Source organism: Chiloscyllium punctatum, chromosome X, assembly GCF_047496795.1.
Source record: "Chiloscyllium punctatum isolate Juve2018m chromosome X, sChiPun1.3, whole genome shotgun sequence".
NCBI lineage: Eukaryota > Metazoa > Chordata > Chondrichthyes > Orectolobiformes > Hemiscylliidae > Chiloscyllium > Chiloscyllium punctatum.
The window spans coordinates 24676680-24699601 of record NC_092791.1 but is presented as its reverse complement, the minus strand read 5'-3'; the positions used below and the strand labels follow the sequence as shown (position 1 = coordinate 24699601).

Genomic DNA, 22922 nt, shown 5'->3' with positions numbered 1-22922 from the left:
TCGTTGGAAGACAGCCCATTCAGGCGGTTTAATGCCCATGGAAGCCAGCGAATCTGATTGTTCAAGTCCTTTCCGGGACGGTCAACCAGCCGCTACTGTGTGTAGGAACGTGTCCGCAATTCTCCAGCAAATGGCCTCACTCCTTGCCTCGCAGGGGTCGGCATTTCTGTCAAGCGAACAGTGATGCTGTCTTATTCGCGGGGACCACTCTCTTCTCGCGGTGCTCCCCGAAGTCGCTTTTTCCAAACTGTAGCTCACACACACACACACGGGGCGAGGGACGCCCGGAGCCCCGCACTGAAACCGCTCCTGACGCCTCCGTCGCGGTTTGCTCTTTATTTCGTTTTTCTTTCGCTTGCAAAGTGAAGTTTGCTGAAGGTGACTGTGAGTTTGTTGGGAGTTATCACGGACCCAGCCAGCTTGCTTTCAAGCATCTGAGTGTGTGTTGCGCAGTGACAAACAAGCCGAGAAACTATTCCTCTCCCTCAGTCCCATAATATCACGGCACAGCAGCTGAAGAGACTAGAATAGACATCGAAATATAATCGCCCACTTGATAAACTGGTCAACATTTGAAATATGTTCAGAGATGGTATAATACACCTCTGGATCAGGAAGTCTGAGTTCAAACCCCACCTGCTTCAGAGGTATGTACACTACCACTGTACCACAAGAACACATCTCCTGCCAACCCTGGAATAAGGGAATCATTGATTTTGGGTTGGTTTCTGGGATTTTCTCCAACGTTATGGGGCAGCGACTTTCATTGCTTCTCCAGTCTCCCTTCAAAGCAAGTGGCAACGTTTTAAACTCTCAATTTTCCGCTTTATTAAACCGCTCCCCCAACTCCCACCCCACCCCCTAAAAACTGGGAAATTACCTGAAGGTGGAACTGCTGGGTACGCTGTGAAAACGGCTCCTGTCGCGTCCTTAGAATCATTTCATGTACTAAAGATGGTGTCAATGTCAAAGCGACCGGAGCAGCCATCATCGTTTGGAAACGGTGTGAATTATCAATGCTATAACGCGATATCATCCATAGCGGCTACTATTTCAATGCAGTTGGAGGCAAAAAAAAACTGCAGATGCTGGAATCAAAAATAGATAGGCAGGGGGCTGGAAGAACACTGCAAGCCAGGCAGCATCAGGAGGTGGAGAAATCAGCGTTTCGGGTATAACCCTTCTTCAGGAATCACTGAATGTGACTTAAAAGCTCTGGGATTTACATATTAACGAACCGAAGCGAGCAAAACCATTCTAAAAGATGAAAGATTCAATCTAAGTTTGTTTAATATATTTCAGTTGCATGGCACTGTAACCTTTTGCTAAACATTCTGTGTCTTATGGTCCTGATCCACAGCCATCTGATGAAGGAGCAGCACCTCGAAAGCTAGTACATCCAAATAAACCTGTTGGACTCTAACCTGGTGTGTGATTTTTAACCGAGAAAAGGAAGAAACAGATTTATGGCTTTGTTAAAACAAAGTATACTACCACTATTTATCAAATAGACCTGTTCTCAGATTAGCAATAAGGGATGATTTAAAAGATCGATATATTGTTGCTGAGGGGATTGAAAATTGCCTCTTCAGACAAGTTGGGGGGTGTTCCTGATGATGACTGTCCTTGGGATGGCGCTCTCGAGCCGTCAGAGCAACGGAGAGGACGCCGGGGCCGTTTCCACCGGGGCCTTAGTTCAATGTGACATTGCTTCTTACCCACGAGGAAAATGGCTTCAACGCTTGCCATTCCCGAGGCGTCAGAAGTGAAAGTGCGAGGCAACTTCAGATGATTGCAACGTCCTCAATCGATAGAGTTTGACATGGCTCCAAAACCCGATACTCTCAAAGCAGCAGAAATATATTCAGCAACAAGGCGCAAACGATTTCCTTGTAGTCTGTGAAACACATCTTTAGTCTAGTTGGAATATTTAGAATAATATATAAAATTCACATGCTGTTTTAATATATTGGCCGTAGCCTTGATAAACTAGAGTTAGTTTCACGTGTTTGGCATCCAATCCGATTAGACTTTTCACCAATGAATAGAGTGATTCGTTTTTAGCACCATGCTGAGGTGTATCTGCTACATTTCCAGAGCGTGTGATGTTTTAGAAACGTTCGTGCGTTTTCAGAATCTGGCACAAGTGTAAAGATTTATCCGCCCGTGTTTCGATATGTTCAAACCCCAGTCTCTGTATCTCTAACATGATGTGACATAAAATTCCTAGCCGCTTTTTCAAGTGTTCAACATAGATTCCTTGAGCATTAGGAAATGATTTTGCTAAAGTAATCTGTTTATTTAGAGAAACGCAGTATTTAAAACGCACTCTGCATGAATTTGTGTGTGTATGCAATAGACAATTCAGATCCTGAATTAGTCCCAGAAAAGATTTGTGTTCTACCTAATGACCTTTGTGAACACAGCATGTCCGCCGCCAAGTGATAGATGAACCAATTGGAGTCTAATTATAATTTTTCTGAATCTTTGGCCATTGTTATGCACTCTCGGTGGTGAAGTTTCACATCACCCTGAAGGACATTCGGATATAACCCATACACGTGACAGTGCTAAAAAGCCCAAGGCACACATTTAAAATCCTTCAATAATTGGCAAGGAGCACTGTTTCCCCAGTTCGCTATCACTTGGCAGAAAGACCTCGGTAATTTCTTTGTCTATGGGGCGCTCCTGCGGTATAGTCCCTGGGAAAGTCCAATTCGCTTTCAGCCAGAACGTCCTTGGTGTGCAGCGCTCTGTTTATTGATGGTCCGCTCATTGTAGAGTGCGGTTCAGAGATGGCATCTGATGCCATTTCCTGTACAAAGCGCTGCCGTTTGCACATATAGTTTATTACTAAACACAAGGTATGATTTTGTGCTGCTGGAGAGTGACTTGGCTGCTGAGGAGGGTCTCAAAGGGATACCTCGTCACGTTCACAATCTGAATATGAGTGCACAATTAGCTAATACCTTCCCGCTGATAGAATATAATAAAGAATGATATCATATATAACACAATGTAATGGAAACTGCTGTAGTTTAATATACAATATCATACAATATTCAGACAGCACACCCGTTGTCTTTCTAAGTGCTGCTGTAAATTCAAGGGTCGTCACCTCAGTCATCCCTTTAATGTTACTGCGCTTGTAAACTGCGCTTCGTATAACACGCTTTACGCTAAGGCAATGTTATCTTGTCACCTGATACCTTGCTCCCTCCATGAGCCTGTCCCCACTGGGTGGTACGATGGCTGTAGTTTCCTCGGCAGGTGGTCAACGTGATCTGCTCGAATACAATGGAGGGTCCCCTCTCACTTCACTAACATAACTCCGCATCTCCATTGATCTGGAGGAAAACAATAGTGTTGGGCAGGCAATTGATGGATTGACAGTTCTCCTCGTTCTCTGCAAGGTTTAGACATGGGATTCACTTTGAATAAATTCGTCGACAAGTTTCAAAAAGGATTAATAGCGCCAATAAAGCCAAGATTGAAGAATTATTGCCGAGTTCTGGCAGGCGGCTATATGTTGCATTATTATTGTAAAGAAGCACCCGTTCTGACGTGGTGCCTAGTGAGATGTGAGGGACAGATTTTCAGTTCGTGAACTGTTCCTAAATTGCGCAGCGGCGTTGCTTGCGGATTTCTTTTGGGACGTGACTATCGCTGGCTGGGCCAGGATGAATTGCCCATCCTGCATTGCCCTTGAGAAAGTGGCGGTGAACTGCCTTGGTCAATCCGACTGAGGGCCTCTTTCGGAAGGCAAGTGAGATTCAACCACGCAGCTGTGGGTCTGGAGTCACATGGAGGCCAGACTAGATGAGGATAGCAGATTTCCGTCACCGAAGGGGCATCAGTGAACCAGATGAGTTTTCAGTTACACCAATTCCTTAGTTTCATGGTCACCATTGCTAATATAAAAGTCGTTCCAAAGTTGTTAAATCTCAATTGAGTTTAAATTTCTTCGATCTTTGATTTTGAAAGTTGAACCCATGTCTCTGAATCATTAGTCCAGGCTTCTGGCTTGGTAGTCCGGTGACATAACCACTTCTCATCTTTATGGACTATTGCATACAATTGTAATTGCTTTGGACTTCTTGTATGGTAATAGTGTCCCTACCTCGGAGTCAGAACACACGGACTCAAGACCCACCTGCTCCAAAGGTGTACTCTAGCATACCCGAGCAGCTTGATTAAAACCATTTAAATCTGAAATAAGACTGCTCCCAGACCTATGGATAATACATGTGCTGATGGCAGCCCAGCGTTGTCCTCTGTAAAGCTACTGAGTAGTCGCTTGTTCACAGCCTACTGGAGGACTGTGACCCATCATACTGTGTTCGGGGTTAGATGGGGATAAGGAATTTCAGAGGGGAAAAGGGCCCGGATTTTGGGAACATTAATCACTTTCCTCTGAATTGCTCAAATTATTTCTCAGTCCTTCTCTCTATTTATCATCGGAATCTGAAATGGCTTGGCGCAATCATGCACATGAACCGATTTACTGTTCAATTCCTTTACGGAGCCCTTTGTCAGATGTCAGCTCCTCAAAGATCCGGGTTCAAACTCGCTTCCCTAAAAAAGCCCTCAGACATGAGCGCATCGTGGGCGCTAAAGCCTCGTGGACTGACGGTGGGATTTACTGGAGCGAGATTCTCTTCATAAAACAGGGGGGAAAGTAAACTGGGGAACGGAAGAAAACAGGCTTTTCAAATACAGTCAAGACAAATGAAGAAAGGGGACTGGGAGATATATAAGACGTCAATTGATGCATCGGTCTCGATATGCGCATTCCATAGTGAAGATATATTACGTGATGGATGTTACACATATTGCTTGGGTGTTGAATGGTTACTGGTCTCAGTCTTGTGTATCATTCCGAAACTGGATGCTCGAAATGATGACCCTTCACCTGCTTCTCAAGCGGCACTGGAAGTGGGACAGGCGCCGTATTACCCTGGGAGGGGAGGGGGTGTCATTGTGGGAGCTGTGGTTTTATTCCTAATGCCCATTTGAGGAGTCGGGATTCTCCTTCCTTCAGTCCCAGCCAGTCGGACACACACAAGTCAAAAGAGAGAGAGAGAGAGAGAGAGAGAGAAGCGAAATGAAACCCCCTCCCTCCCCCTCCCCTCTCCCAGTCCTTGCGGGAGATGGAAATCCGCGGGTGAACTGAGCGGAACAGGAGAGGGAGGGAGGGAAGGAAGGGGTTCCAGTGCCTCTCTCTGAGCTGGACAGACACCGAGATGTGGCCTTTCGCTGCAGCTCAGCTCCGAGTTTTCTTCTGTCTTCTGTACCCCGCCAACATCATCAGCCTGTGGTGGTGAGTCGGGTCGGGTCTCGGGCTCCCGAGGATACTTGTCGGACAAGGCGTTGTTCGGGCTGGTGGTGGGGGTAAGGGGGGTGGGAGGTGGCTTGAGGGGACTTGTAACCGAGGAGGCAGTGGTGTTTTCAGAAGGCAGAGACGGAAAGCAGGAGAGAGAGAGAGAGGAGAGAGCGAGGGGAGAGAGAAGAGAGTGAGTCAGGGACAGGAGGGAGAGGAGCAGTTGAGAAACAGGGCGAGAAGAAAGAGAGAGAGGAGAGAGCGAGGAGGGGCAAAGAGTACAGTGGGGAGCGGAGAAAGAGGGAAGAAAGTGCAAGGGGAGGGCAAGAGAGGGAAGAGGGGAGATAGAGACCAGTGAAAGAGCCAGAGAGGAGGGATAATGAGGGAAGAACGGGTCGGAGAAGAGGGAGTAGAGAGACAGGAGGAGAGAGAGAATGGGAGAGAGAGAGAGATAATGGGAGAGAGGTATGAGGGAGTGAGAGGGCAGAGAACAAGATGGGAGAGAGTGTGTGGGGAGAGAGATAGTGATTAAGAAGACGGTGTGATAGAGTAAATGTGAAGAAAGGATGATAGAGGGAGTGAGAATAGAATATGATAGAGGGAATGAGGAGGGGCGGTAATAGAAGGAGTATTGAGAGAGGATAATAGAGAAAGTGAGGAGGGAGGATGATGGAGAAAGTGAGGAGAGAATATAACAGAGAGATTGAGGAGAGAGAGATAGAGGGAGTGAGGAGAGAGTGCATTAGAGAGTGGAGCAGAAGCAAGATGAACTGTGAGGGTGCAGGGGCTCCATTGTGTTGACAGTTTTTGCTTACTCTCATTTGCAAACAGCACCTGTATCTGGGAAATCCCAGATAGTTGCTCTTTCCCTGGCTTAGGGTCCGCTGTTTCGAAGCGAACGAGCGCACAAATAGCAGAACCGCTTCATCAGTCGGATCCCTAACTCCTCGCCGTTTATTCATTACGCTCTGTGTACTTGGGAGATAAGGATTCCCCGTCTCATTCCTGTATAAATTGCCTCGGAGTTCAATCAGTTGCGTTTTCTTGTACACTTCAACCGCGGTTGTGGCACAACCCCTCTGAAAACTCAACGGGTGTATGTGTGCCTGAGAACATGAATGAGTGTGAGAGAGAGACAGACTATATCTGAGTGTATGCGTGTGAGAGAGTGTGTCTTCGTGTGTGTGTGTGTGTGAGAGAGAGAGAGAGAGAGAGATAGTGTGTGTTCCCGAGAGTATGTTTGTGTGAGAATGTGTGAACGTGTGGGCCTCCGACAGTGTGCTTGTGTGAGAGTGTGTGTCTCCGAGTCTGTGTATGTGTTTCTCTAAGTGTGTGTTTATGTGAAAATGTGAGTGTGTGAGAGAGTATGCCTGACTGTGAGAGTGTATCTCTGAATGTGCGTTTGTGTGAGAATGCGAGTATGTCTGTTTTTGAACGTGTGATTATGTGCATGAGTGTACAAGGGAGTATATCTGCACATTAGCGAGATTGTGAGAATCTGAGTGCGTGTGTGTGAGAATCTGTGCGTGAGAGATTGTGTAGAAGTGTGTGTGTGTGTGTCAATGTGTACGTTTGAGTGTGGTAGAGTGTAACTATGTGTGTCAGTATGTGCCTGTGAGAGTTTATGGGAGTATGTAAATGAGTGTGAGTGAAGTTAGTGGGTTTGTGTCTGTAAGTGAGAGTGTGTATCTGTGTGTTCGAGAGTGTGCATGAGTATCAGTGTTTGTCAGTATGAGAGAGGGAGAGTTAAAGAGTGTGGCTGGCTGTGGGTGTGTCAGTGTGTGAATATGTGCATGTAGTGTGAGTACGTCTGTGTGTGTATGTGTGTAGTAGTGACTGTATGAGTCCCACTGAGTGAATGTGTGTGTATGTGTTTCACTGGACATGTATGAGTCTGAGTATTTATGGGGAGTGTGTGTGAGTGAATATAAGAGAGGAAGATGTTTGCCCGCGTCACTGTATGAATTTGTTTGTGAGTGTGGGTGAATATATCGGTTTGTGAATATGCAAGTCTCAGTGTGTATGCGAATGTGTGTCAGTGTGTGTTTTGGAGGTGGTCAGTGTATGTGTGTGCCAGTATGTGTCTGTGGGGTGGGGGTGGGGCGTGTCAATGTGAGTGTGCGTGTATGTGTCAGTGGGATTCAGTGTGTGTGTCAGTGAGGGTGTGTCTGTATGAATGTACATGTTAATGAGTGAGTGTGTCAGTGTGTGTCTGTATGAATGTATGTGTTGATGAGTGCGTCAGTATGTGTCTGTATGAATGTATGTGCCATTGAGTGTGTGTATGCACGTGTGTGTCACTGTTTGGTATTGTATGTCTGTGAATGTGTGTTTCTGTGTAAATATATGTGTTAATATGTGTGTCAGTGAGTATATGTCTGCATGAATGTGTGTTTCAGTGATTGTATTTGGGTGTGTTAGAGTGTGACTCTATGAGTCAGTGTATGACTGAGAGTTCATGGGAGTGTGCCTATGAATGAATGTGAATGAAGTCAATGGGTTTGTGTTCTGAGTGAGAGTCAGTGCATGAGTGTGTGTCAGTAAGTGTATGTGTGTTTGTGTAAGTGGGTATTTGTCAGTTTGTGTGTGTGTGTGTGAATGCCACTGCGTGTGTGAGACTGTGCGTGAGTATCAGTGTTTGTCAGTATGAGACGGAGAGTATGAGCATGAACGTATATGTTAGTGTGTGTCTGTATAAATGTATGTATCAGTGTGTGTTTGTGTATGTGTCCGTCTGTATGAGTATATGTCAGTGTGCGTGTCACTGTATCAGTGAGTGCATCAGTGATGTTAGTGTGTATCAATGTGAGTGTTAGTGAGTTGGAATGTTAGTGTCTGTGTCAGTGTGATGTATGTGAATGTGAGTACATATGTGTGTATCAATGTGTGTGTTTGTCAGTGAATGTGTGTCAGTCTGTGTCAGTTTGTGTCTGCGTGAGTGCATGTGAACGTGTCAGTGTGTCAGTGAGCCTGTGTGTGAATGCCAGTGCGGTGGCGTGTGTTCCTGTGTGTAAGTGAATGTGGATTAGGGTCAATATGTGTCAGTGAATGAGTGTGTCAGTGAAATGTGTGTGGAAGGCCTCGCTTTATTCTGAAGTAACGCTGTGCCGCTGGTTTGACCCCCGCGCTGCAGGGCGGTAGGAAGCCCCTTGGTCATGGATCCCAACAGCATCTGCAGGAAAGCCAAGCGGCTGGCAGGCAGGCAGGCTGAACTGTGTCAGACTCAACCGGAGATCGTCAGCGAGGTGGCGAAGGGAGCCCGCCTCGGGATCCGGGAATGCCAGCACCAGTTCCGATTCCGCAAGTGGAACTGCACCACTCACAAGAAATACTTCAGCAAGATCCTGCAACAAGGTAGAGATTCTGACTCTGGCCTGTTTGAGGAGGATAGGAGGGGGTTTCTATTCCAACGTTATGCCAACCAACTGGAGGATCGAATGCACACCCATGTTGCAGGAGACCATGGGGAGTAGGGGCAAACACAGAGAGAGAACCCCAGACAGACGTGCGAGACTATAAAGCAGACAGGGACAGCCAAACAAAGACAGGAAACAAGTTTGTCCAATAGATTGTCAGGTAGCAGGGCGAGGAAACACCTGGCCAATCAAAGCAAACCGCAGAGAGAGAGAGGGAGCGAGGGGTGTGAGTGAACTGCTTAAACAGGGGTTAGAAAACACTGGAGTTACTTTGCCTCCTCAGAAAGCAGGGTCCCTGCTTAGTCTGGATGGATATCTCATGACTGGAATTCAGCAAAGCTCCTGCACACTGTGGAACATGGCCCTCCAGTGCGCAGCCTCAAGTCCCACTGCTGTAAGATATCTATTTATTTATGTATTTATTTACGCACGATACAAATTGATTCACGACACACAGCGCAGTATATCCAGATATCAAGCCACTGACAAAGATGCGGTTTTACACACACACAGTCCTCAGACAGATTGCAGCAGGGCAGAGCTCGCTGGCCCTGGGCATTCTGTCCCCAGCTTCCCAGGATATTGCTCACTTCTGCTGTCAGTTCCGACTCCAGCATTTCTGGTGCATTCCCAGTGTATTCCAAGTACGTTCGTGGTGTATTCATGCCTCCCCCCCCCCCGCCATCCGCTCTCACTAGTTCCCCAATCGGAATAGTCTGGTGTTATCTATGTGAACACGTTCACATCGTAGTCACTTTCAGTAAGTAATTCACTTCCTGGATGTAAACTGTTAATTGCATTTTAAAAACAACAGCCCTGGTTTCCCAAACCTCGACCCGATTCTTTTTGGGTCGCTTCATTCGGTTCCCAGTTATAAACTGCTCAGGGAAGCTGTGAAGGATCACAAGGAAGCAAACCTGACCAGCCAATGGTGACCAACCAGGTTAACTGTCTGCTTTTGAAATTCGGTTTTGGGATGTGGCTAGCACTGGCAAGGCCAGCGTGTGTTGCCCATCCCTGAACTGTTCTTGAGACTCCACAGTCTTTTGCTGTTACAGTTTGATACAACTGAATGGCTTGCTGCGCCATTTCAGAGGGCAGTTAAGAGTCAACCACGTTGCTGTGGGTCTGGAGTCACATGCAGGCCAGACCATGGAAGGACGGCAGTTTCCTTCCCTAAAGGACATTAATGAACCAAATAAAGTTTTCGGAAAACCCAGTTGTTTTATGACTATTAGTGAAACCAGCTTTTTTTATTCCAGATTTAGGAACAGGTTGCATTTACATTCCTGGACTCCCATTGTTACCTTGTACCAACCCCAAAAGTGTGGTCTCGGGTGCACAGGTTTTAGCTTGGAGTGTGACAAGGGCAGGCAGGCAGCGAAATTGGGCAAAGTTTTGATTTTGGGCTCAGTCTGCACGTGGGTAGACAATAACCCAACACTCAGAGCCGAAATGAATCCAGACAGAGAGGGGTGAATGTGGGACGCACTGATATTGGATGGGGGGAGGGCGGGGGCGGTGATGGGAGACAGTATCAGTGCAGTTCAAAAGAGAGAAAGGAATATGAAGTGATGGGTGAGACAAGAGGCAGCTGGAGCACAGCATTAACCTGAGTTTGAATGGTCTTTTACAGTGTGAATGCATTTGATTATGGTGGCATTCATACATTGTATGTAATCCATACATTGTGTATCTGGTTAATATTGTGTGGTGGCTGTTATACAATTGGCCACTTGCCATATACTAGCCCTCTTCTTCTCACCAGATATCAGGGAGACTGCCTTCGTTTCCGCTGTCACCTCGGCTGGGGTGCTCTACACGGTGAGCCAGGCCTGCAGCATGGGCGAGCTGCTGCAGTGCGGGTGTGAGCGCACCCTGAACCGGGTGCCACTGCCCCGCTCGCCCACTCCTGGCACCGAGGCCACAGCCTGGGAGTGGGGCGGATGCGGAGATGACGTGGAGTTCGGCTACGCCAAGTCCAAGCAGTTCATGGATGCTGAGAGGAAGCAAGGACAGAACGACATCAAATCCTTGATTAACCTGCACAATAACGAGGCTGGGCGCTTGGTAGGTTCAAAGTGCCATCAGAATCGGGTCTACTTTATTTCACACAAATTGCTGTGTGGGTGATTTTCTTATGAAACAAAGTATCTGAAGTATTAGTAACACTAGAGGAAGATGCCCTTGTTCTTGCTTGCCTGTAAAGTCCTGACTGCCCAAAGGCCAACTTATTCCACTGTTCAATGCACTCCTGGAACATCCAGTTACTGCTGTGTCCGAGATCAATGAACACTGCCACTCGGCACCATTCAGTGGGAGCATGTCCAGTTCTGTGGGAGGCTCACTAAAGAGTCAGACTTGCCACAGTAGTCTGCCTTTGCAATACTGGCAACGTTTTGAATTCTTACTTCCACACAGTTGGTTCGATTTTTTAAAAGAAAAGATTCAACTAGTTAAACATTTAAGGATAGTTTCACATCCAGATTTCATCACTGTCGGGTAGGTGCTGTTTCTTGTTGTTATGACCACTGTATGTATCCTTTTGACAAATCAGAGCCCCCCAGACAACTCCCTTTGCTGGAGGGGAAAATGGGCAAGTTTTAGTTTAAAAATTCACTCCCTGGCCAGGCCAGCATTTGTTGTCCATCCCTAATTGCCCTGGGTAGTGATGAGCCACCAACTTGAGCTGTTGTAGTCGTTCAGGTAGAGAGACACTCACAGTGCTGTTTGGGAGCGAGTTCCAGGACTTTGAGCAATAACAATGAAGGAACAGCAACACAGTCTCAATTTCTAGTCCTAGTTTGTATGTTCATTTGTAGGTTTGTAAGTCAGGGTGGTATGTGGCTAAGAGGAGATGGTGCTTTCATTGGAACTTGGATATGTCTTGCTCTTTGTTTTTCATGGGACTTCAGAGAGCTTAAGGAAACCATTCTGTCCATCATATCTATACTGGCTCTCTGCCAGCCCAAACCAAACCAAATCCCCTGTTCTCTCCTCTGATTATCGCCTGACAATCTATGCCTTAACTAGTCTCTAGAGCAAAGTATTTGAAGGTCTAGTTCTGGGAGAAGCAGAAATTTATTACCTCAATCCTGCAGTTAACAACCCTAATTTAATTGGCCTCTCCTCAATAAGGTGCAATTGTCTCTCTTTCAGAGCTTGATCAAACCTCCCTCCAAAATTTAAGATGAAACTGCTTCCCAACCACTCTTCTCTCCCCTCAAGACTTCCTCACCTAAAATATAGAACATAGAACATAGAAAAATACACCGCAGTACAGGCCCTTCGGCCCTCAATGTTGCGCCGACCGAAGCCTACCTAACCTACACTAGCCCAATAACCTCCATATGCTTGTCCAATGCCCGCTTAAATGACCATAAAGAGGGAGAGTCCACCACTGCTACTGGCAGGGCATTCCATGAACTCACAACCCGCTGAGTAAAAGATCTACCCCTAACATCTGTCCTATACCTACCACCCCTTAATTTAAAGCTGTGTCCCCTAGTAACAGCTGACTTCACTAGCGGAAAAAGGTTCTCACTGTCAACCCTATCTAAACCCCTAATCATCTTGTACACCTCTATCAAATCACCCCTAAACCTTCTTTTCTCCAATGAGAACAGCCCCAAGTGCCTCAGCCTTTCCTCATACGATCTTCCTACCATGCCAGGCAACATCCTGGTAAACCTCCTCTGCACTCGTTCCAATGCCTCCACATCCTTCCTTTAATATGGCGACCAAAACTGCACACAATACTCCAGATGAGGCTGCACCAGAGTCTTATACAACTGCAACATGACCTCAGGACTCCAGAACTCAATTCCTCTACCAATAAAGCCCAGTACACCATATGCCTTCTTCACAGCACTATTTACCTGGGTGGCAACTTTCAAAGATCTGTGTACATGGACACCAAGATCCCTCTGCACATCCACACTACCAAGTAGTCTACCATTAGCCCAGTAATCCATCTTCTTGTTACTCCTACCAAAGTGAATGACTTCACACTTAGCTACATTGAATTCCATTTGCCACCTTACTGCCCAGCTCTGCAACTTATCTATATCCCGATGTAACCTGCCACATCCTTCTTCGCTGTCCACAACTCCACCGACTTTCGTGTCATCCGCAAACTTGCTCACCCAGCCTTCAAGCCCCTCCTCCAGGTCATTTATAAAAATGACAAACAGCAATGGTCCCAAAACAGATCCTTGTGGAACACCGCTAGTAACTGCGCTCCAAGATGAACCTATACCATCAACTACTACCCTCTGTCTCCTTCCAGCCAGCCAATTCCTAATCCAAACCTCTAATGCACCCTTAATGCCATACCTCCGTAGTTTTTGCATTAGCCTGCCATGGGGTACCTTATCGAACGCCTTGCTAAAATCCATATACACCACATCTACTGCTTTACCCTCGTCCACTTCCTTGGTCACTTTCTCAAAGAATTCAATAAGGTTTGTGAGGCATGACCTGCCCTTCACAAAACCATGCTGACTATCCTTGATCACATTATTCCTATCCAGATGTTCATAAATCCTTTCCCTTACAACTCTCTCTAAGACTTTGCCCACAACAGAAGTGAGACTCACTGGCCTATAGTTACTCGGGCTATCCCTGCTCCCCTTCTTGAACAAGGGGACCACATTCGCTATCCTCCAGTCTTCTGGCACTATTCCCGTAGACAACGACGACATAAAAATCAAGGCCAATGGCTCCGCTATCTCCTCCCTAGCTTCCCAGAGGATCCTAGGATAAATGTCATCAGGCCCAGGGGACTTATCTGTTTTCATCCTTTCCAGAATTTCCAACACCTCTTCCCTACATACCTCAAAGCTGTCCATTCTAATTAATTGTGACTCAGTATTCACATCGGCAACAATGTCCTGTTCCTGAGTGAATACTGACGAAAAGTATTGATTTAGTGTCTCACCAATCTCCTCTGCCTCCACACACAACCTGATGAAATTACCTTTGTTTCATGCCAAACCCGGCTTGCCTACAGTCCTAACCTGTTTGCTTTGACATGAAGCATGCAGCTTCTACACATTGTGGATGACAATTCTGTACAGATGTTATATTACTAGCGAGAAATAGAAATTCATATGGAGGTGTGTTTTTTGGTTGCATAACAAATATGGATTTTTGCAGAAATCAGTCAATATTATCATGAGTATCACAATTGGTAACTTTGATGCTGTGGGCTGATTAAACTGAACAAAAGAGGGAATTGATTGTATTGAAGTAATTTCCTGCCATGCACTAAATAACAGGTGAGATACTAAGCACTAGAGTCATAGAGTCAGAGAGGTGTACAGCATGGAAACAGACCCATCGGTCCAACTTGTCCATGCCGACCAGATATCCTAACCTAATCTAGTCTCATTTGGCAGCATTTGGCCCATATCCCTCTAAACCCTTCCTATTCATATACCTATCCAGATGCCTTTTAAATGCTGTAATTATACCAGCCTCCACCACTTCCTCTGGCAACTCATTCCATACACGCACCACCCTCTGTGTGAAAAAGTTGTCCCTGACGTCTCTTTTATATCTTTCCCCTCTCACCTCAAACCTATGCCCTCTAGTTCTGGACTCCCCCACCCCAGGGAAAAGACTTTATCATGCCCTTCATGATTTTATAAACCTCAGCCTCTGACGCTCCATGGAAAACAGCCCTAGCTTGTTCAGCCTCTCCCTATAGCTCAAATCCTCCAACCCTGGAAACATCCTTGTAAATCTTTTCTGAACCCTTTCAAGTTTTACAACATCTTTCCGATAGGAAGGAGACCAGAATTGCACGCAATATTCCAACAGACTTGCATGCAATATTCCTAACCAATGTCCTGTACAGCTGCATCATCATCATCATCCCCCAAAATAACATTTTAATTTTAACTTGTGGTTTGGACTTTTGTTACTGCACCCCTTGGGAGCTGTCAGTGCTATCTTCTGTTTAATTTGGACGATCAGTTAGCTTTTAAAATAGTGGATCTCCAAGTCACTGGTACAAGCATTGTGGCATTGGGGTAGTGTCCTTATATTTGGACCAGAAGGTCCCACCTGCCCTCAAGGTATGCTGCAATATGTCCAACAACTTGATTAAAAGTAACTTTTCTTTTAGAACTCCAAGTCAATGTCACAGAGGGCTATCAGTCCCAGCAGGAGAGGTCCTGCAGTGCACTGGGTGACATCCTTGAAGAACAGTCGCGCTAGCTTGCACAATGCAACACAGGTTCTACTAGTGAAAAAGCAGAGTTGCCACAGTGCACTTCAAATGTTCTGGTTAACTTTGACTTCTTTGCAAATATTAATATATTCATGCTATCTCATTTTACCCCCAAAATATTGAGTTTGTCCATTCTCGTGCTTTTCCATGTCAAAACTAAACCTTAGTTCTCCATAAAATATAAATGTAATTCTGTTCAAAGTGTAATATATATGCACTAATCAATTTCAACACAGTCTGAAGAGGAAGATTTTTTCACCAATGGACCAAGTGTCAGCACACTCTTTAAATGTATTTGAATAGAATCATTTTGAACAAGGCAATGAGTAAGTAACATGTTACATGATCAATAAAAGATGGACATGTCAGATGCATTTACCTTTAACAGACCTAATAGCCACATAGAGCATAGCAGGCAATAGTGAGGGAACAAAGCATCCAATTTGAAAGTGAATATGGACCAATGACAATATTCCAGTACATAGTCTAACACTGGCAGTATTCAATGCTTAATCACCAGTAAAGTGCATAAGCTCTTAATACAGAGGTGCATTGGCATTCTATATATAAAGATATAGAAATGTGTGTATAGAAAGGTGCTGGTAATGTATACTATTCATTATTCCCCTATCATCAAGAGATTAACTAGATTATTGGGCAATCTCTGACTATTTAGTCAAAACATCTTTCCACTAGAACCTGGACATTCGTCCAGCATCAATACTTTCAGTGTTTAGCAGGGCCAGTGACTTTATCAATTTCATACCTGTGTTTAGTAACTGCCATGTCCTTTCACCTTCAGTACAGTTGCAATGCTGATTTAAGTTAAACTAAACAACTTTATTAAATGTTCATTTCAGCATTGTTCTAGAAATGGTGTAAAAGCATATCAATCACTGTTAATTCAAACCCTACTGTGCAAAACTGTATTTATATTCTGCATAGCTGTCGTAGAACTCACTGAAAGTTAAAACAGTGAATCACTCTATAACTTGATGAATTTTAAGGCAATCTGATTTATAGGGAACTGACCTAAACTGCAAACCTGTAAAGCTACTTTTGGGGTAGACTTTAAACCATGTCCCAGAGGTGAAAAGGCAGCGATCTCAGTAACTGTATTACTTAGTCTCTACTGAGAAACAAGATAACCCCAATCAGCCTGAACTGGATTCCAATCTGAAAGACACAAGTGACAGAGGTCTGTATTTACAAGCTGTATTAGAAGATTGGATAGGGCAGTCTCGCCATTACTGTACCATAAATAAAAGATGTCAATGAATACGCACATTCATTATTCATTTCAGGTTGTAAACTGATGGTTTCCAAATTATATTTCCTTGATAGCTTTTCAGTTGATAAGCCAGTTACTGTAAATGTTTATGCTGCTCCTTTAAATTAACTTCAAAGAAATGCAGATGGTGTAATTCTCCCCAGCTGATTTCCTTATCTCTAGGCTGCCTCGGCAATGCTAAATGAGAGAGTCAATGGTTATCACATCCAAACAAGAAAGTGAGGTTGAGGCCACAAACAGATCAACCATGATCTTTTTGAACAGGCTCTCGGGGCCAAATTGCCTACTTCTGCTTCTAAATCATAGGATTGCATGTTCACCCTCCAGGCAGTAAGCACACACATTAAAAACTACCCCAGTGTGCCTATTGTGTATCATTTTCAATCCTCATCATTGCTCTTTTGTACTAGTAGAAGGACCTTCTTCAATCTTCTTGCTGAACTAATTTTCAACATAAATAGTCACAGAACCACTTAAACTACTCAATATTCAGGCTTCAGGGTGTTGTTTTCATATCGGTACATGGCTGTTGACTGTTAACATTGAGACTTTTAATTCTAACATTAGATTAAGGTTGCCTGGAAACCACTTGCCACTGTCAAAGCCCTCCAAAGCTAAAGCCAAAGAGGAAAAGGTGAACTGAAACAAAGTAAGCTCGAGTGTAGTGCTGGAATATTTGTGCTACATTCATATGTCACCTCTGTTTTTGTAGCTCTGTCACCTATTTAAATTAAATTGGTAAACGCGAACTTGAAATTGTCATCACAGTGTGTGTCATTGAATATATTTAAAGCTGAGTTAGACAGACTTTTGATTGACAAGGGAGTTAAGAGTTATTGGAGGTAAATAGGTTGCAATCAGATCAGCCTTGATCTTACTGAATGGCAGAGCAGGTTTCTAATTCTTATGTTTTTGTGCTTTGATCTGAAGATATCAGCAATAGTAATTTCTAGGTTAAGGGCTCACTGGTAATGTAATTACTGAACATCAAAGCATTTTGCCAAATTTCTGTTTGGTGAGAGATGAGAAAAGGTAACATAATTTGTACAGTGGACTTTTTTTTTGTTTATTGGAATGTACGTAAAAATCCTGCATCATTAGTTAAATGGAGCGTTGTCATGTAGCAACTGTGTGAAATGCTAAAATTGCAGTTAAAAAATACACCCTCTGGAAGTGACTTAACGTTTGGATCATGTAACGTCCAATATGTAATTAAGATTTTACTTTTGCAAATGCTAAACAGAATTCTGGTGCACTACATGTTCACAATCCATGCCTTGAATATCTGTATCGTGCTAAATAGTTTAACTGTTTACCTGTTCAAATCCTGATGAAATATTTCAACAAAGTACACTTTCAATGAAGCAAATTCCAATTACAGGTATAGCAAACCTAGATAATCTTATTGCAAAATGCATAGCAGACCTGAATAGAAACAATTGAACGATAGATTGAAGTTGCTGATGGACCTGATATGTAGATTGAGACACAGAAAATTCATTGTCTCAGGTCAGTGCCCATGTCTGCAAAATGAGCCAACATAGAGAATTTATGATGCTCTAGAGTACTGAATACTGGTACAGTAATTTGATATAAATATTCGCAATGTTGGACTTTAAAAAGAGCCGATTGCCTGCACTGTGCTGAAGATATGTGTTTATCTGGAGCAATCTTTTGCTGTCAACTCTGAGTGTGTGGTTGTTAAGGTAGTTAACTCATGTGGGGGTCAGAATTCCTATGGGCGCAACTTGTCGTAACGTTTTGAGTGTGTTAGTGAAGATTTCCTTTGTTCAGTCCCAACGAATCACAAACATATTTTTGGAGTTCATAGCTTTAGAACATTAACACATATTCAGCCATGCAAATATTTTGGACATTTAATTGCAATCATTTGGACTACAGAAACAGAATATTTTAGAAAAGAACAAATAACATCCTTAAAACACGTGTTTTCAAATACATTTTCATGCATTCTCTTAAAACACGATCTTTTAGAACACATTTTGCAGAACACTGAACACATTATTTTACCACATACGCTTAAGAACCTGTAAACCTTTTTAGGACATGTGAACATTATTTTAGATCAAATCATTTTGAAATATTCATTTTTCACATGAGCAAAAGTGTTCTTTTAAGAGTGTGCCATTCCTTCCACGTTATATTCAGCATTCACAGAAAGCAATCACATAATGTAACATAAACACATTTCAGTACTTAAGAATACAGTATTATAGTTTGAGACTAGTTTCTGTGGAAAGTACAGAAACATCTCTTAGAGAACTTGTTCTTTCAACACATACATTTGCATTTGCAATAATTGCCAGAGGGAACTTTTGAAATTTTAAAATGTTCTTGTACAATAGAATTTCACAGGAAATAGAGTTCCGATTACTGCGTATAATACCAGCAGAACAAAAAGCCTAGATTCATTATATGTGCATTTATTATTCATTATAATAATACATTTATAATTTTACTGTAAATAGCAAGTCAAGAAAATATCTGTTTGCAATGGTACCACCCCTCTCTCACACTGTTTGCAACATTTTTGAAACGTTAATTTGAATGTGTATGAACAGTTATATGTACTGATGGTTGGTCATGGTAAGTCGTGTAGTCTTCAGGTAAAATTAGGTTGGAGACTAGGGGTAACTGACCAGGAATTCCAGAAATAGTTAAATCCCCGTTTTAAAGTGATCAATCTACTTGATTTATATTTTCCCATTATAAGCTCCTATGACCTCATTTATAATGAAAACTGCCTGAATAAACTTGTCACGAATTAATTACACCTTCCTATAAGTTATTTATTTTCACGCTTTTTCATTGAACAGCAGCATGAAGTAGTGGAAGAATTTTCAGGTAGATTTAATGTCTGACAGGGTAGCATGGACGTTGCTTTTGTATCTTTCCACTCTTCCCTTACAGAATTGTGTGAAGTCATGGGAAATATTCCCCGACTGATTAACAATCTGACAAGCCTAACGTGAGTGCTTCTTCTGTGTCCTTGGCCCCTTTTTGTTAAACCATGCCCGCCTCCACCTCACCCCCCGAGAAAGCACTGCAGCACTACCACTGGCAGGAGGGTGTCATTACAGCTTGACCGGTTCAGATTGACAATTTCCACAACAAATCTTGACATTTAGGAGACTTCATTGAAAAAAAATTTGGAAACGCAGAGTGATGATCAAAAGTAGTCTTTAGGTGTAGCAGAATTAGAGTATGTGTGTCATTGAACCAAGAGAGGCGAGTGTAATTCAATTCCATTGTAAAATCATTCTTATTTTTGTACTTTATTATTAACTCCATTGTCCACATCTACACTAGGATTGTCAATATCTCATTCCCCCACCAATGATGCCACTGGAGTATATTTACTGATGGGGATAGGAAGAGGGTACAGCTACAGTGACAAACATATAAGAGTAGCCTTCACTGCAAACATAGACAGCAGAATTTATATGAAAATCCTCAGTTACAACAATCATAATTGCAATAGTGAGTTCAACTCGAAGTTACTTCATTGGCCGAAATAAATGTTTAATATGTGTTAATCCAAATATTTGAGTGAGTTTGAACTTCTGAATAGATATGCTTCTGTCTCGAAGTACATGTGCTTGTATTTATCAGTGGCACATGTTGAGGAACCAATTAAGGCCCTTAAAAGCGGTAGTGTATTATTTGCTATTTAAATGGAAGGTCACACCTGGTCCAAACTTTCTGTCACTGGGTAGCAATATTCTCAACTATATATTCAAGTCTCCTGTGTTTACAAAACAAATTCTGAAGTCCCACCGGTTGCCTAAGAGCATACTGATAATGATGCAGAGACCAACTGCCTCAGTGTAGTCGAACTGAGGCAATTTTGAATTAACACTGACACATGAGCAAAGCAGAAGTGTCGTTTGCACCAGGATGCTTTTATTCAACATAAACATAATAAATGAAACACAAACCCTGAGAGTGTTAATTTTTTATTCACCTTTTACAAGATCACTTCTTTTAAGCTAACTTTTTACATAGTTTTACATGATAGAAAAGATTACAGGAGCCTTGTGTGGAACACAAATACCATCAACCTGTTGGAGCAGAATCAACAAAATAGACTATTTGTTCCTAATGCCGTTGCTTGGCGTGGGGAGTCTGCCGTGTGCAAAACTTGCTGCCATGTTTTCTACATCACTACAGTGAATACACTTCAAAACGTGAGAGGCTGTCAAACACTTTGAGATGGCCAGAAAAAAATGAAAGCCGCTATATAAATGCGAGTCTTCATTTAATTGTTAGCATAACCATCTGTTGCATTTCCCCTCTCACGTACAAGACTAGCATTTAAAACGTATCTCATTTCAATGCAATGTCATTCTTCATAGCAAGCGCAAAGTCAATTAATTGCTGCATAAGATCAATTTCTTGTACAGATCAAACTTCTGTCTCCTTCCAGTCAACCAGTTCAATGCGGTTTTTGTGTGTTGTTTCAATGACAATGTTCATGAAATATATTGTTAAAGTCTTGTTTCTCTCTCTCCACTATCGTCTTTAACTTCAGATAATTAAGAATTACATGCGAACTGTGTGTAAGTGTCATGGCCTGTCCGGCTCCTGTGCTGTTAAGACTTGCTGGAAGAAAATGCCCCATTTCCGCGAGGTTGGCGACCGCCTATTGGACCGCTTCAATGGCGCCTTCAAGGTGATGGGCGGCAATGATGGGAAGACATTGATCCCAGTGGGGCACAACATCAAACAGCCAGATAAACAGGACCTGATTTACTCTGCCGAGTCTCCCGATTTCTGCCTCCCCAATAGGCGCACTGGTTCTCCAGGGACGCGGGGTAGGGTGTGCAATGGTACAGCTCTGGATGTCAGTGGCTGTGATCTCCTGTGCTGTGGCCGGGGGCACCGGGAGGAGACAGTGAGCTTCCAGGAAAACTGCCAATGTCGCTTCCATTGGTGCTGTGTGGTGCAGTGCAGACAATGCGCTGTCCGAAAAGAACTCAGCATCTGCATGTAGCCAGAATGCTTCCCCATAAGACAGTATTCCTCGAACTTGCGTTAAACCGAAATTGCAAAGCAAACCATTTGTTATCCAAAGAGCAAGGATTTTGGATGGGATGAGGTGGAATATACTACTCATATCTGCGCTGCAAAGTCCCCAGGCAGGAATTCGGAGTGAGGGATAACGTATTAAAATTAGCGCACCTTGCTACTCTGAAAGATTGTAAAATGTCTTGAAAAGGAGCAATTTTCTAATTGCTCAGACCACTCTTCAGATCAATGTGACCATTCAGCGATTTTATGGAGTACACCTCATTGTGGGAGGGGATACGGGGCAGGAGGTGCATGTTGCCTGCAGCGTAGAAGCGCTATAAACAGTTAGAAGAAATATATCATTTCTGACTGAACACATATAGAGCTATTTTTGTATGTTTGTGAAAAGGTAGAGGGATTTTGCCCTGTGGGACATTAATAAAACGCTGCCCAGATCAGTGTGTTAGGAGGTCAAGTTAATTAATCGTTGCAGCATTGAGCTCCCTAATGTTGGCCCAGTTCATGTTCAATAGCATGAGATGTGAACATAGGTTATTTAAAAACGTTTGCTTCTCTGATCAAGTGGTTTATTTTTCATTTGCTGGATATCTGTGCAGGAAATATTCTGCATAATAAATGGAATGGAAAAGATCTCAGTGTTTCGTTTTAGCCCCTGGGTGAGTGTGACTGGAGAATCTATGTGTCTGCGTGCCTGAGCCCTGAGAGAGTGAGAGTGATCAGGTGAATGTGTGATTTTGTGTGTGCGTACATGTGTATTGGGTGTCTATATGCATGTGTGTTTGTGTGTACGTCCATGTATGTGAATCAGCGCGTGCATATGATGTGGTTGTGTGCACTTGCATAGATTTGTACATTAATGCGTACATATTTATGCAAGTGTTTGTGTGTGTGTGTGTGTGCATATTTATACTGCACAGTGAAATCCAACAATTCTACTTTGTTAAAACCATGAAAAGAAAAGTTCAAAGTCGTGATGGGTCGGTAACCCTGTGACACCTTACACTTGAGAGGCAATTGACTTTGGGGCTGGCCTTTAGTCTTTAGAATGAAGTCTGTCTGATGGGGTACCTTAGGCATACTTGAAGTATTAAGGTTAGAGATCGGTTTTCAATTATGATGGATGGCTCATTACTTTGGTATGGTGGTCCTCAGCAGGTATTCCAGACTTAACAAGTACATACAGCTTTTTAGGATTAAGTATGAGAGCCTTTCAGAGTTCTGATATTCTATGTTTCTGCTTTACCATCCCCGGGTCTGTAACTCCCTTTGCTTTAGTATTTGTGGAGGGATCGTGTGCATGCAGATTTATTAATAGGAGTGTATTTTCTTCCTCTTTTTGTGGGAGATGGGCATCACTGGCTAGACCATTCCTTACTGCCTACAATCACATTTCTTTGGGTCTGGAGTTATATGTAGGCTAGACCAGGTAAGAATGATATAAGACCATAAGACATAGGAGTGGAAGTAAGGCCATTCGGCCCATCGAGTCCACTCCGCCATTTAATCATGGCTGATGGGCATTTCAACTCCACTTACCCGCATTCTCCCCGTAGCCCTTAATTTCTCGTGACATCAAGAATTTATCAATCTCTGCCTTGAAGACATTTA

At 43.5% G+C, this 22922-nt stretch overlaps 1 protein-coding gene across 2 annotated transcripts; it reads left to right on the top strand.

The window, feature by feature from the left end:
* Positions 1 to 5016: 5016 nt before the first annotated feature.
* LOC140471124 (protein Wnt-6-like) lies at positions 5017 to 22000 on the top strand. 2 transcript variants are annotated; one of them, XM_072567013.1, is made up of 4 exons: positions 5017 to 5320; positions 8454 to 8674; positions 10505 to 10806; positions 20815 to 22000. In XM_072567013.1, exons 1-4 carry the CDS (start codon positions 5244 to 5246, stop codon positions 21274 to 21276), a joined length of 1062 nt encoding a protein of 353 aa, XP_072423114.1. In that variant the 5' UTR covers positions 5017 to 5243; the 3' UTR covers positions 21277 to 22000. The 2 variants fall into 2 exon arrangements, with proteins under 2 accessions (XP_072423114.1, XP_072423113.1); XM_072567012.1 differs by having other exon boundaries at positions 10487 to 10806.
* Positions 22001 to 22922: the final 922 nt, after the last annotated feature.